This window comes from Protopterus annectens, chromosome 8.part0 (assembly GCF_019279795.1).
Source record: "Protopterus annectens isolate FY-2018-M chromosome 8.part0, PAN1.0, whole genome shotgun sequence".
Lineage (NCBI taxonomy): Eukaryota > Metazoa > Chordata > Ceratodontiformes > Protopteridae > Protopterus > Protopterus annectens.
Window position 1 is genome coordinate 625,862,293 of NC_056741.1, and position 15,722 is coordinate 625,878,014.

Consider the following 15,722-nt stretch of genomic DNA (forward strand, 5'->3'; position numbering starts at 1 on the left):
GTTGAATAAAACAATTGAAGTTGGTTCAGAATACATTTCAAATTGCATTTATTTAAACTGTATTTGCTTTAATACTGCTACACACCTGTGTGCTAGCTTGCACTTGAATTGTTTTTAGTGCTGTTTTAGCTGCTTTCTGAAAAAAAATTCTAAGCTTGTTTCCTGCCTTTCCTGTAACTAGTCTAGCCCAGATACAGATTTGCTGTATCCAGGACTGTTAAGCTTCTGAGCCCTCCAAGTCTTTCAGAGTTGGAGGGAAGCCGCCTAGCTTATCAGTGGGAGTGGTAAGCACTTGGTAGCCTATCTACCACAAGAGGAGTGGTTTTTAGCCCAGATGCTGTAGTTTATTGGCCGTTTGGGCAGTTTTTCCATCTCTTTTAACATTCTGGTTTAAAAGCCCATGTTTGTGTTTCTTCCCCACCTTTCCTGTAACTAGTCTTGTCCAGGTACAGATTTGCTGTATCCAGGACTGTTGGCAAGCTTCTGAGCGGTGCCAAAGTCTGCTCTTCAATTTTTCCCTTAGATCTGCTAGATGTTCTTCGTGTTTCACTGTTGCAGTTATCACATTTGGGTTATCTGCCTGCAGGTAGCCCTCAGCCGACCTGAATACCAGAGTCTTGGATTTCTTCGTTGGATGCTCTCTTCTTCCATGATGCCAGGGGTATAAAACATGCAGCCGACACCATTACATCATTCTTTCTTGCCACGCGGTGCCTGAAGCAGTTCGCAAGTACCGGTCCCAGACTCCTGAAATTCTCATTTGAGTTTCAGAACCAAAGTCTTCAAAAAAGCTAAGTACCCCGTTGGGGATTCTTTTTCTTGCTCTCAACTGAGATGTCCGTAAAAGTTAATAATTGTCTTGCCTGTGGAAAGCAAATACCTCATAAAGACTTTCATTCATACTGCATTCCTTGCTTAGGACCAGACCACGACGTCCCTCGCTGTCGGTTTTGTGCCTTGTTCAACCCTCAAACTATACGTCATCTGTTTGTATTGACAGCAAATTATTTTGGTACTCTATAACTATCCAGAAATGCCTTTGATAAGCCATTTGACTACCGATATTCCGAAAAAAAACATAAGGATAAAGACAGACCGCATAGGTCCAAAACTGCAGACAACGCTTCCGTTAAGCTAGTCGCCAGTCCACCGGTACTCTGAGATGCTTTTGCAGCCCCTTGATACCCACTACTTCAGGTTCGCAGGCCTCTACGGAGACCCATTCAGAGTCTTGTATGCTGCGAGATGCTTCTTCGACTATGGAACCTGCGGATGTCTCTACCTTGGATGGTTCCGGAGCCGCTGTGCAGACACCGGCTTCTGAGGGTGTAGTCAGGCCTCCAGACTTGCATTTTAAACTGCCATCTTCTTCATTCAGGCCTAAAACTCTACCCACGCCTAGAAAACCGACATTCAAACCGCATGCTCAGGCCCATATGCCTAAAAAACAAATACTTAGAATGGCTGAAGACCTTATTACCTTAATTAGGGGAAGACAGCATTTCCCCTCTGAGACCTAGAACTGATTTTCCTTCTGATCAGGAATCTGATATTTCTGTTTCTTCTGATTATCAGGATTTGCCCTTATCTACCTATCAGGATTCTGATGCAGAGGATTCCATTCCCTCTGCTTCCCCTCCAGAAGATTCTTCTTTTGGTGAAACCTTGCACACTCTTGGGGAGCATTTCCACTGGGAAAGCCAGGATTACTCTTACTCCAAAAAGAGGCTTAGGGCATTCTTACTCCTCCCTCAACACAGGCCTTTAGCTATCCCTCCTGTTCTGGACATTGTGTATGATGCCTTCTTGGAATCTAGCCTGTACACAGATACTTTATCTCTAGCTCCCAGAAAACCCTGACCAGTATTAGAGTACCCGACTCAAGTTTCTCCAAGAATCCTACTGTGGATCCAGAGACCATTTCCCAAGGACCAAAGGGCATTAAGACTACTGCTGCCAAAAACCCTACCCCTTCTGATAGTCTAGAGCCTTGGACAGATGGGGTAAGAAGGTATATACTTCTGTTACTTTGGCTATTAGGGCTTTAAATTGCCAGTTTCATATGTTGAAGTACCAGCAGCATGTTATGGGACTACTTAAACAGAAAATTATGTTGATTCTGGACTGTATTGAACACAATTACAGGATTTAATGCATTCTGCAGAACAAGTTGGTAAACATAATTTGCAGTGTGGTTTTTGACTCTTTAGAAGCATCTTGCAGGGCTGCTGTCACTGGTTATGTACTTGGAAGGCATGCTTGGCTTAAGGAGCAAAACTTGCCAGATCATGTTAAAGCTAAATTACTGGATGTTCCCTTAAACCAAGACCGCCTCTTCGGCAACAAAGCAGAAGTCATCCTCAAAAAGATGGAGGAAAGCTAAATCTATGCTAACTGTTAAGATTTCCTGCAAGTACAGCCTCCCAGATTTAGGAGGCATTGGCCTTCAAAGAATTGGTCCTTTCCAGCCTCTTCCAGGCCTTCAGTCCAAACCCAGGAAAAGCCAGACCACCTAGGTTAGTCTCAGGCATGCACAGGCCTAAGCAGTGGGGCTCCCACTTCCAAAGCAGGGAGTAGTAAGACAACCCCCTACGGGAAAATGACACAATGACTTAACCTTAACCCTTCCAAGCCCTACTCAGCTGCCTGTATTTAAAAACAACTGGGAATTGATTACCCAGGACAAATGGGTTTTGAATCTAGTTTCCCAAGGATACAGATTCCACTTCCACACCCTACCAACCCCAAACGGTTGGCCAGGCCTACCTCCAAATCAGTGGGTAGATGCTCAACAGCAGGTTCTCTCTTCTAAGTATCAGGGCTATTCACCCTGTCCTAGCAGAAGAATCGGGACAAGGTTTTTATTCAAGACTTTTCTTGGTACCCAGAAAAGACGGCTCCTGGCATCCTATCCTGGACCTCTCTATTAACACTTTTTTTTGGTAATCCCAAAATTCAAGATGCTAACACTTAATATGCTAGACAAAGATGCCTGGTTGGCAACCTTAGATTTAAAGCAAGCTTACCTGCATGTTCCAATAAGGGAATATTGCAGGAAATGCCTACGCTTCAGGGCAGGCTCCATTAACTATCAGTTTTCGGCACTTCCCTTTGGCTTATCTACTACACCCAGGGTATTCATTGTCTAGCTCCAGCCATTGCATTTTGTAGGCAAAGAAATATTCCTATATACCCATACTTGGACAATTGTCTGATTCAGGCAGAAAGCCAGGACTTGCTATTAAAACATGTGGCATTCGTAAAAACTTCTAACCTCACTAGGGTACACAATAAACAAAATACAATCTCACCTAGTACCCTGCCAACAGATTGTATTCCTGGGAGCAAGCTTGAACACAACTTCCCAGATGGCTTTCCTCACTCCAGAGAAAAGTTTTTGACAACCTAATTCAAATTATTGGCCACAAAGACCCAGCTATCTGCAAGGAAAGCTCTGCAAGCCCTGGGGTTCATGGCCTCCTGCATTCTACTAATTCCATATGCAAGACTGCATATGAGGAAACTACAATGGTATCTAAAAAGCCTATGGTGTCAACATTCTCAGGACCTGGTATCAATGATTCCTATCATTCCTTATATAAAGACAAGAGTTCCTTTGGTGGGCAGAGGCCTGCTACCACAACAAGGGGCTCACTTTCACTCTACCCCTGCCTCCCAAACCCTAACAGACGCATCACACTATGCATGGGGGCTCACTTGGCAGGGCAGTGCATTCAGGGCAAATGAAACCTGAGACAGATGCACCTGCATATCAACCAAAAAGAAATGTTAGCTGTACAGAATTCCTTGACAGCCTTCAAAGACCACATTCTTCCAGGATAATTATTGGTAAAGACTGCCAACACCACAGTTATGTGGTACATAAACAAGTAGGGGGGAACCCACTCGTACCCTCTCTGCAGACTAGCCATGGCTCTGTAGAACACAGCCTTGAGCTGCCAAGTGCACCTACAAGCTCAATTCCTGCCAGGCAAGCTAAAGTCACTGGCAGACTATCTAAGCAGAAATCTCATGGACCCACAAAAATGGAAACTGGAACCAAAAATATTCAACCTCTTGAACAAATGGGGGACTCCAGAGATTAACCTGTTTGCCTACCCTCAGTATAACCAGTTGGACAAATTCTGCAGAAGCACTTCCTCACAGTCAAGCCTGGAAAGTTGATGCCCTGTCCTTTTACCTGGGAAAGCATCTGTTTATGCCTTCCCCCTCTGCTTTTCCTCTCAAAGGTCCTGCTAAAGATCAAACAGGGCAAGCCAAGGACAGTACTGATTGCACCAGACTGGCCATGCCAGCACTGGTGTGCCCCCTCTTGTGCAGTATGACTGCTGGAACCATGGCACCTGCCTCAGACCCCTTCCCTGCTGTCCCAGCAGGCGGGCCAGCTTCTGCACCCTCAACTTCAAGCCCTGAACCTTGGAGCCTGGCTAATTCCTTGAGCTCTCCAATAGCATCCCTCAGTAAGCAGGTGCGGGATGTCATTCTGGAGGTAAGGAGGCCTAGTACTAGAAAATCCTATGCTGAAAAGTGGAAGAAACTGCTCCTGGAGCCAGACGGGGGGGGGGGTGGTCACAACGGTGCCCAGCTTACCTCATATACTTCAGTAATTGACAGAAATGCTCCACAAGGGACCATCATTCTCGTCAATTAAAATTCATGCCTCTGCCATTTCAGCACATAATACTGAACAAACCCTCTTCTGTCACCCCCTGCTAAAGCAATTCCTCAAAGAGCCCAAAAATTTAAGACCCCCAGGAGAGCCCCTACCCCAGCCTGGGACCTTAACTTTGTATTGGAAAAGCTCTCCCCTCCTTTTGAGCCAGCTGCAACTGCAGAGTTGAAATTCCTTTCTTGGAAAACGGCCTTCCTTCTAGCCATCACTTCAGCAAGAAGAGTGTCTGAATTACAGGCCCTCATGGCAGTGGAGAGCCCTTTATCATCATCCATGCCGACAGGGTTTCCCTCAGGACCAATCCTTCCTTTATGCCCAAGGTGGTGTCTAGTGTGGCCTTAAATCAGTCCATTCATTTGCCTACCTTTTTCCTGAATCCACAAAACAAAGGAGAACCAATACTGCACTGTTTGGATGTGCACAGACGACTTAGATTTTATTTGGACAGGACGAAGCCTCTCAAAAAATCTGAACAGCTGCTAGTTGGCTTTACTGCAGAGGGGAAGGCCATTTCAAAGCAAACCATTTCTAAATGGATAGCCCATTGCATTAATTTTTGCTATAAGCACCATGGAAAACCTACCACACAGGGGATAAGATCACATTCCACCAGGGCTGCATCTACCTCTGCAGCCTTTCTCAGAGGAGTCCCTACCAGGGACATCCTAGAAGCTGCTACCTGGAGCTCTGTACATACCAAGCATTACCACATGCCTATTTTTTTCTAAATCCAGAGCTGGTTTTGCCACTGCAGTCTTGCAGGGCTTAATAGCTGTCCCTAATGCTCTTTAACTTCCTTCTCCCTTCCTTAACTTTGGGAATCAACCCAAATGTGATGACTGCAACAGTGAAACACAAAAAACATAGTACAGTTGTGTACACTTACCATAAATGTAGATGTTCGAGTGTATTCACTGTTGCAGTCCTGGTTACCCTCCCTCCAGCCCCCTGACTTCTCTTGGCTCTACCTTTCTGTTTGTTTGGTGTATTTAAGCTTTCTGGTGTATTTGTTTTTTGTTGGAGGTGTACCATAACATATAATTGCTTCCCATTGTGGGGGGCACCTGACATCTGGGGCTAGAAAAACTGATGTAATGGCATCTGCTGCATGTTTTATACCCCTGACGACCTGACATCATGAAAGAGACAGCATTTGACACAGTAATCCAAGACTCTGATATTCAGGCCGGCTAAGGGCTTACCTGTAGGCAGATAACCCAGATGTGATGACTGCAACAGTGAATACACTCTAACATCTACATTTATGGTAAGTGTAAGTGTACACAACTGTACTTTCCTTTCCTCTCCTCTCCTGCACTTTTACTAGTTTATCAGTTTAACACTTTGCCAGACTTCATGTAACAATTATTGTAGCACACAAGTGCTACCAGCACTAAACGTTCCACAAGACACTGCTCCAGTACTTACTAATGCCCACCCCTCCGGGCATGTCTAAAGGTCAGTTCTCCTGTGCTTTCTCCTAATAACCTGGTGAACTTAGGCATCCTAAGGCAATGTAGCAACTGCCGCATGTACACTGACAACCCTCTCCTCTTACCTCCCAACACTCAGACTTGTGAAAGATGCACTTGTGTATCAAAATTGGAAGCCACGCCACTCCAGCCAAGACCGGAATAGCTGGTCAAGAGGTGAAGGTCAACACTTGCACCACACCACATGGAACACACAGCCCTCCAGAACACACACCAGCACTGCCTTTACATAAAAACACAAACCCACCTTTGCTCCAGGAACAGTATCTTCCACTTTTCAGCATAGGATTTTCTAGTACTAGGCCTCCTTACCTCCAGAATGACATCCCGCACCTGCTTACTGAGGGGATGCTATTGGAGAGCAGAGACCTCCAAGGCAGAAATGCACTCTACCAACACAACACTAATCACGAGACGCATAACTCTCCTAAACAGTGTGCCACTCAAAGCCCCTAAGGCAAAACAGCATGCCCAATGCACTAGTCATAGGTGACTTGATAGTGAGGTGCACTGATGTCCCACTCGCTAGGTTGAGTAAGGAGAAAGCAACAGTCTGCTGCCTGTCAGGTGTCAGGATCTGCCACATATTGCACACACTCTGGTCCCTCAACGGGTACAAATACGACTCTCATTGTACATGTGGGTGTGAATGACCGAAGACTTACCTCCCTGGACTACGTGAATAGACCTGGAGGAGCTCTGATTGTGTAGCCCAGGCAGGTATGACCCTAGCCCAGAGCAGAATCCTACCATCACCCAGAATGATACCCACAGTACAAGCGGAAAATGATTGATTTCAGCAATTGCTACATTTCTGGTGTCATTCTAAGGGGATCTTGTATCTGTCTGCCTGGGATGCCATGATTGACAGACCTCTATGCTTTGCCAGAGATGGCCTACATTTGTCACCCCTGGGCTTCCAGATACTGGCCAAGGCTCTTGCCACCCCTGTAGTGCCTTTTTTAGGCGGTGTTCCAAAGACCAAATTACCACCATAACAGCTACAAACAAATGCAATCTGAGTCATGCTGCTCAATGCTAGAAGTCTAAATCTCAAAATGCACTTGCTCGAAGCACTCCTCAAAATGGAGAACACAGACATTTGTGCTGTAACAGAGACCTGGTTCAAGGCAGCAAAATGCACCCCTGCACTACCAGGCTGTAACTCATTTCACACCTTTCGGCCCCAGAACTTGGACCTAAGCTCCAAAGGCGGTGGTGTTTCTGTATTCATAAAGGATGCACACAACTCCAGACTGGTAGCCCAACATAACGCATCTGAGGTACTTCAGGTGCAGCTAACATTGGGTAAGACAGCGATTCGGGTCGTAGCCTGCTATAGGTCCCCAATCATGTTCCAAGACTCGCACTCCACATTCCTAAGCACCCTGGAGAATATTGGGGTCCAACCTGACACTCTCATACTAGGTGACTTCGACTACTCCTCCATTAACTGGGAAAACTACTCGTGTACCAATACACTTGCCCAATGTTTTCTGGAATTCATTAATTCCAGTGCCCAGGACCAGCTCATTTTGAGGTAGCAACATCCTTGACCTGGTCATTACTAACATGGGTGACCGTTGCTCTACACCAATAGTCAACTCTTCCCTGGTTAGATCTGATCACAAACTAATCACCTTGGAAATCCACATCCCCCCCACACACAGACACACACACACAGACACACACACAAAGGTAACCACCATGAAAAACTACTCCAAAGCTAACTTTGGGCTGTTAAAACAGAGGTGGCTAACTTCACGGCACCCATGCAAATGGGAGAATTGCGTGACCGCCGACTCATACACCAGTGCACTATATGAACACGTATACAAATGCGTGGATCTCCCCATACTCTAGAACCACGGTGCTCTCCTCAAAACAAAAAAAAAGGGGGGGGGAGCTAATCTGGTGGTCCCCTGCCATAAACTCTACAACAGGAGGAGGAAACTGATGTGGAATAAGGTGAAATTCCCAAGACTGGAAATTACTCCCTTATCAGCCTCCACAAAAGGTTGAGATACCTCATCAAATCCTCTAAAGCTAGCTATGAAAACAGAATTGCAGCAGATAGTAGACAGCCACAAGGCCTTCTATAGTTATGTAAAGAATACCCACGGCAATAACCAGATTTGCTCTGAGCTACTGCACAATGGTACCTCCTATACAGAGCCAAAAGATATTGCAAAGATACTGGCTGACAGATTCCGTGATAACTTTACCCCTCCCCCCAAAGGACCAATCACAATACCAGTAGATTGCCAGGCACCCAGTATTACTGCTGCACAGGTTAAACAGCACTGTCAAAGGCCAAGAATACAGCTTCTATGGGACCTGATAATATCCCTGGCTGTGTTCCTCATGAACTACAGAGTGAACTGGCATTTCGCCTGTGTGCCCTGTTCGGTCACAGCCTCACCTCAGGCTTTGTCCCTACCGAATGGCGCACTGCTACAGTCATCCCTCTCCACAAAGGAGCGACTACAGATCCTGGGAATTATTACCTCAGTCTGTAGAGTCTGATATGCAAAGCTATGGAACGCATCATCGTGGACCTAATAAACAAAGGGTATAGGGAATCTCCAAACTCTGGATCCTACACAGTTTGGTTTTGTGAAGGGTAGATAATGCCTGCCCAACTTGGTCAACTTCTTTGAGTCAGTCACCAGAGCTGTGGCTGAAGGCAAGGTGGTTCATGCAGCCTACCTTGCTGGCCAATACCTTTGATACCATTCCCTTTCAGGAATCCTACAAAAACTCACTAAGCTAGGCATCACCCCCTATATCACTAGGTAGCTTGCAAACTGGCTGACAGAACCCATCCTGTGAAAGAAGCTGACTCCAAGTCAGACTGCCAACCATTCACAAGTGGTGTCCCACAGAGTTCAGTCCTGGATCCTCTCCTGTTTGGTATCTACTTCTCTGAAGTCCAGGCCAACACAAAGGGACTCTGGCTGACAAAGTTCGCAGATTATTACAAGTTGGGAGATATTAACTCCCTAAGTGATGACATCTACAGAAAGGCCTCTGTGAGACCAACGACTGGTGTCAGAACCATGGCCTTAAGCTCAGTGCCAAAAAATGTATAGTCATCCCCCTTGGGAAAAACCTGGTTCCCTTGAATTACCAAATTGATGGTAGTCCACTGAACACAGAAGGCATTATAAGAGATCTGGGAACACAGGATGACCGCAACCTCTCTTTTGACTACCACATTGCCACTGTGGTTAGAAAGTCCTATGTGGCACATCTCATTACTAAGGGTTTTACATCCAGGAAGAAAGAGGTCGTTGTCTCCCTCTACTCTTCCCTCGTTAGGCCAGTCATAAAGTACAATGCCCCATTTGGCATGTAACTAACTAGAGAGAGCACAAAAGTACCACACAAAGGATCCTAGGCCTTAAATACTTGTCCTATATGGGCAGACTGAATAAACTCCAACTATTCTCTGCCTCATATCGCCTACTTGGAGGCAATGCCTGCTTGACTTACAAAGCCATGTCTGACCCAGCACTGTTAGAAATGCTACATCTAAAGAAATCCCAGCCCCTTCACACCACACGTTCCAGAGACCTCAACCTCATTACGATCATCAACGGAACATTTTTGAGGGACAGGTTCACAAGTTTGTAGATTCCCCTATATCCTTGTTTATTAGGTCCATGATGATGCGTTCCATAGCCTTGTATTAGACTCAACAGGCTAATGGGGCAATAATTCCCAGGATCTGTAGTCGCTCCTCCTTCGTGGAGAGGGATGACTGTAGCAGTGTGACATACAGTAGGGGCAAAGCCTGAGTCAACATCACTTGCCACGTGTTGAATGTCTGAGCCTATTTGGAATGGTTATGTAGATGGAGGTGTGTGTAGAGAATTATGATCAGACACGCAATCATAACAAAGTTCTGTTTGAGACATGGAAAAAACTGTCATTGGGGAGACCTAAACATAATTCTTTGTAGGAAAAGGTGTGTTTGTTGTGATGTAATACTAGTTAAAAAAAAAAAAAAAAAAAAAAAAAAAAAAAAAAAATTCTAGTGAAATGAAGTATGTGATCAGTTTTGAAAACTGTAAAACTGCGGCTTGCCATACAGTTCATACACTGTCCATCTGATTGAATGTTTTTTAAAAGCTGTTCTATATTTTACTATGCCAAGCTTCTGATTTTGACTTTAAAACAGTGTAATTAGTTTTTAAAGCTTTTGACTTCTTTCAAACTCCTTTTTGGTGGCTGGCACTGGCCACTGTTTCGCTCTAGAGTAAGATTAGTGCTTAATAGCACTGATTAGTTAACAAATTTTTAAGCACTGATTAGAAAAAATAGGACTACCTTCAACTTGAACCAGAGACTGGTGTTGGGTGTTTGAAGTGAAGGTGATGGTGGCCAAGCTAGAGTTTTAACTGTGATACCTTAAACCTGTGATGGAAGACAATAGAATATAAGCAAATTATCCATTAAGGACATAGTGTTTCAGCTACATGGCTTCTGAATGCCCTTGAATTACTTTTTACTTTTAAGTCTTTATGGATATGTCCGGGTCAATAAAGCCAAACCCTGCTAGCAATGTAAAACAGTATTTCTTTGGTTACTGGTGTTCATTTCCCTGAAGAAATTACCAAGTTTTCTTAAGAGCCCAGTTTGCTGTTTGTCCTGTTTGGAATTAAAACTTGGTTTATTGATTAATTCATCGACCAGTGTTTTTTCACTTAATATTTACTGTGCACCATCTAAAGGTGGTGTGTTACTTTAAATCAACGGGATCAGCCTCCAGACTAAACTCATGGCCCACTATCATTTTCCTTCCTTTTCATTAGTCTACTGTAGAAAACGGTCCTTAGTCGCCCTCCTTGTGTTTATTTTTACATTTATTGGACATTACAGCATAAAATATGATGTGCACTTAACCATGTTTGAAATATGCTCTCACCTGTGTAGGTGAAGTAGATGGTCATTATTGGAGACATAATTTGAGTTGAATGCATTATTTGAGAAATGTTATTCCCCCCATAAATATTTCTAAACTTAATATGATGTGCCTGTCTGGAATTTTGTGTTATGTTGGACTAATTGTTTTTTTTATTTTTTGCTTTTAGTTTACTGCGACGTTTAGTCACCTTAGTTTCTCAACAGGCTACAGTGCTTGCATCCAATGAGGCATTTAAGAAGCAAGCAGAGGGTGCTAGTGATGCTGCCAAAAGGTACATGGAAGAAAATGAAAAACTAAGACAGGTAAATATCCTTTCACACGCATCACCAGTGCCTTATACATGTACTGTCAATTACATTCCACTGCCAGATTCAGGTTTACTGTCATAAACAAAGTACATGGAGATAGGAAATGTAAGAGGGGTTGGCATTCCTTACTTAATTATAAGGAGACTAGATGGATTGTCAAGTTAGGTGCACTTCACACCAGGGCTCAATGATAAATTATAATATAGCTTTAAATGAAATGAGATGTGATTTCATAGGAAGTGAGGTGGTTTGAATATTTAAACAGTGTATCTTGTTTGTAGTATCACTGAAGGCTCTGCAACAAAGCCGGTTTGATATCTCTGTTCTTCAATAAAGATTCCATGAATGTGTCTGTTTTGGTGCTGGCTTTGCATTTTGATATGAAATACTTTGCCTAGGTATCTAAACCTCTTCTGCAACATTAACAGTTTGGAGGGACAGGTATATCTCGCAGGTGATACTGCTGCTGTGGAACAGACTCCTCATCCACATGAAACACAGCTCATCCTTGTCCATTTTCAAGAGCAACTTGGATATATGGATGGGAAACAGAAAATTTACCAATTTACTCTAGAACTGCCCCATGCACTACCAATGGTCAGATGCAGCTCCTAAATGCTTTACATATGCATGGGCCCACTCAAATTATCTATGGGATGATCCCAGTTATTCTCAGTGTAATATGTAATAATCAACCATGGGCAAGGCCAATCTATAACCAAGTGGGAAAGAATATTTCAAACACAAAAATGGAAATTAGCTAGATAAAATGGCCTGCAAGAGCAGCTAGCCTAGTACTTAACTTACCTATGAACATATAATCTTACATTTGAAATGCACATACAAAACTGTATAAAAAAATCAACAAAAACTTGCACCGCTTTACAGATTCAAAAACTTTCTCACCAACACAACTAAAGCTATATGTTCCACTACTTGGCACCTCCCCTCACTAGTTTATGGAACACCTATTCTTACTAACTTCCAGGCAGCATAAAAAGCAAAGTTTGAGCAACGCTATAACAAAGTGGCTAAATTTGCAGCAAATGACCCTTTCAGAAACCACTACTCAACTAACATATACATAGCATCTTCCCACCTACAACAGTAGCCAGCATTAATTTATTTATTTTATTTTATTTATTTTATTTTACATTTGTTGACCGGGCTAGTCCAGCTGGATACATGTCTATTTTCAGTGGAGGCCCGGGGAGAAAAGCTCCAAGAACAGGGTTACATAAACAAATACAAGGACAAAACTGAAGCAAGTAAATACACTTGACATTAAAGGCAAAATAAAGCAAGCAAGTAGTTAAATATATAATTTAAGAGATACAGACTTGAAAAGATGGACTAACAGGGCTACATTGTGGACCCTTAAGGCTTTTGGGTTGGGTGGAGGCTTAGAGAGGCCTAGGTGAGCCAGGCCAGGCTAATCTGCTTGTCTAGCACTAAATACGGTTCAGTACAACTACGTTCATACTCCATCGTTATCATTCAATGAGGAAAACCCTTACTATCCACAACCCTATCAAATCTGCAGGGCATGATTTACATTTATACCATGTTGCTAAGGCCTGGGACTCCTTACCTATATCCATCAGATCAATACCCTTCCTTCACTACTTCAAAACCATTCAGAAATAGTTCTTAGCCAAAATCTGTCTCTGTTTTTGTTATACCTCAGGATAATGATATCCCTAAATATGAGCAGGTTCCAAATCATACCTTACACCTCATTACTTGCCCTTTTCACTCATTTCCTAACTTTGAGATAAAAACAGACACCTACCCAGTTACTTTCCTGCTAGTCAGACTACAGTAAACAAATAGCATGTATGACCTTGTCCTTAGAAATGCTTCCCCTGCCTACACCCCACTAATATGATGCAATACAATCTGATATATAACTTATGATTGCAACAACTACCCAGCCAAAAAACAAAATAAAAATTACACCCAGATAAAAAAATCTGCGGAAATAACGGTCCACCCATACCACAAGAAAAATCAGACTGAAAAATAAGAAAGCAATATTACTGGTCATTAACTACTTCATAATGCTCAACTATCCCTGATTTTTGCCTCCTATTATTACCCTTCTCATTATAAAATGTTTACATCTTCTGATAAATCACTGAAGACTACAGTCGGTCCATAATGTCAGACTTTAGAGTTAGTCTTTAGGAAATCCACGTTGATGAAAATCCATTTTCCTCCTACTTAGGTTCATAATTTAGTACTAGGCTAACTGCCCTTGCAAGCCATTGTAAGCCTAGCCAATTGTCCCTTGTGAGACTCAAACTCTGCACCTTGTGTTTGTAAGGCAATTTCGCCCCTTAACCATTAGGCCAACCTCCCCCCTAATGTGAATTTGGGTAATATTTAAAAGTTATACATAATTTTGGACTTGTAAAGACTCTGGTGGCCATTAGTCTAGTATAAACATATGAATCTAGTTATGTACAAATCATGGTGCAACAATGCACTGAATACGTCAGTCATAATTATTTCTTCCTACAGCATATACTCCAAATTCAAGATTTGACATAAATAACGAAAGAGCATCAAAATAATCTGATACATAAAAACATACAACTAACCTGCATCATCCTACAGTAGGCTTGTAAGCATGTATAAGAATGTCTCACTGGAGCCATATCTATCTGAGAAGTGGACTGTTGCTTCATTTGAGCCAGCAGAAAAACCTACCTAGTATTTGAGCAGTAAAACATGGCCATAATCACTTTCACATACAGCATCCCACAACAAAACTAATTCTAAACGCACTATCCACAAAAGGAAAACACAGTAAATGTATAAAAATACATAACTAATAAGCCACACACAAACCTTCAACAATGACTGCATCTTCTCTGTTGAGCTCAAACCCAGCAAAGCAAAACAAACATGGTGAACCTCCTAGTAAATAGGGCTTCCACACACCATCAGTGGAAAAAATAGCCAGTTAGCAATGGAGATAACATTTCTCTATTAACACAACACACACCTAAATTACTGCACACTCAGAGTGCAGGAAAACTAGGAACCTGTGTAGAATTAAACCTATAATACAAAGCTTTACACTATATAAAGCATGCAACATGGAAATAAGCACATCAAATACACACTGTTCACTTAAAATGTCTGCAGTAAAGAAAGCAAAACACAAGAGATGACATCAATAACATAGTCTAAATTAGAATCTCCCAAACATAAAAATGTTCACTTACCTGTAATGTCCAAGTGTCTAGTCTAAACAAGTCCCATTAATTCTTTGAGCAACCATCTCCTACAGTGTTGACTGCTTCTCCAGATGGCTTGCACACTCTACAGAACAGCTTAACGAGCAGAATATTGCAATTTTCCCAGTTAACAAATGATAGATAAAAATAAAAAAAATAAATAAAAAATGCAAGTTACTTGTAGCAAATCCTGACAGTCATTTATAATCCCAGTCTCACCAACCACAAAAAGGAAAATTGTTAACAGTATTAATTTAATAAAAGACTGCAATAATCTTGTCCAACCTTCCCTTACGGCTGTGACTTCCACAACTAAGCAGAATTCTGTAGAAAGTGACACACACATGATGCACCTAGACAATACCTGACTTTACTACTTTGTAATGAATGCATGAATAGATAACGCTGGTTAACACATTCAGATAAATACATGCATTCAATTGCAAAATACATTTTTAACAGCTTAGCATTTCAATGTCTCATTCAGTGAAATTAAAGTCAATGCCAATCCAGAAACCAATGCACTTAGCACCTCAAGTTGAATAGGACCATTTTCACCTCTGCTGGCACCCATTGTTTAATACAGTATGTCCAAGAACAAAAACAACTTAACAGAAAGCCAAGAATAACTGTAGCAATTTTAAAATAATTAACATGCAAACCAATTGACTTGGGCTTCTCTTACTACAAACTGAAAATTGTGCGACTGTTTTTATATATTTAATCAATGTTTTAGTTAATTTAACAAAGTTCAAGAAGTTGAATTTTCAGTGGAGATTGATATCTGCAGAGAATGATGATAAAGTTATGTATACATTTGTAAGATCCCTATTTATAGGCTTGTAACACAGTTGGAACAGATGTGAAAAAATAAGTTCAGTGAAAGTCAGGGGAACCACAAATCTCTTGGGCAGCTGATCTTTGTGGTTCTCCTGACTTTCATTGAACTTATTTTTGAGAAGTGCTGAGAAACAAAGGTTGGCATGAGAGGAAACATATTTATTTTAATGATGTGCTTCCCCTGGAAGAAGCAAAACCTCTAAAAATTGGGGG

The 15,722-nt window shown here is 42.4% G+C and overlaps 1 protein-coding gene across 1 annotated transcript in view; it reads left to right on the forward strand.

Annotated features, from left to right (window-relative positions):
* Positions 1-15,722, forward strand: part of BCAP31 (B cell receptor associated protein 31) — a 360,261-nt gene that overhangs the window by 221,007 nt on the left and 123,532 nt on the right. Inside the window, exon 11 of the mRNA XM_044079292.1 lies at positions 11,283-11,418. Within this exon, the coding sequence (XP_043935227.1) occupies positions 11,283-11,418 (136 nt within the window). The remainder of the gene's footprint in view (positions 1-11,282; positions 11,419-15,722) is intronic.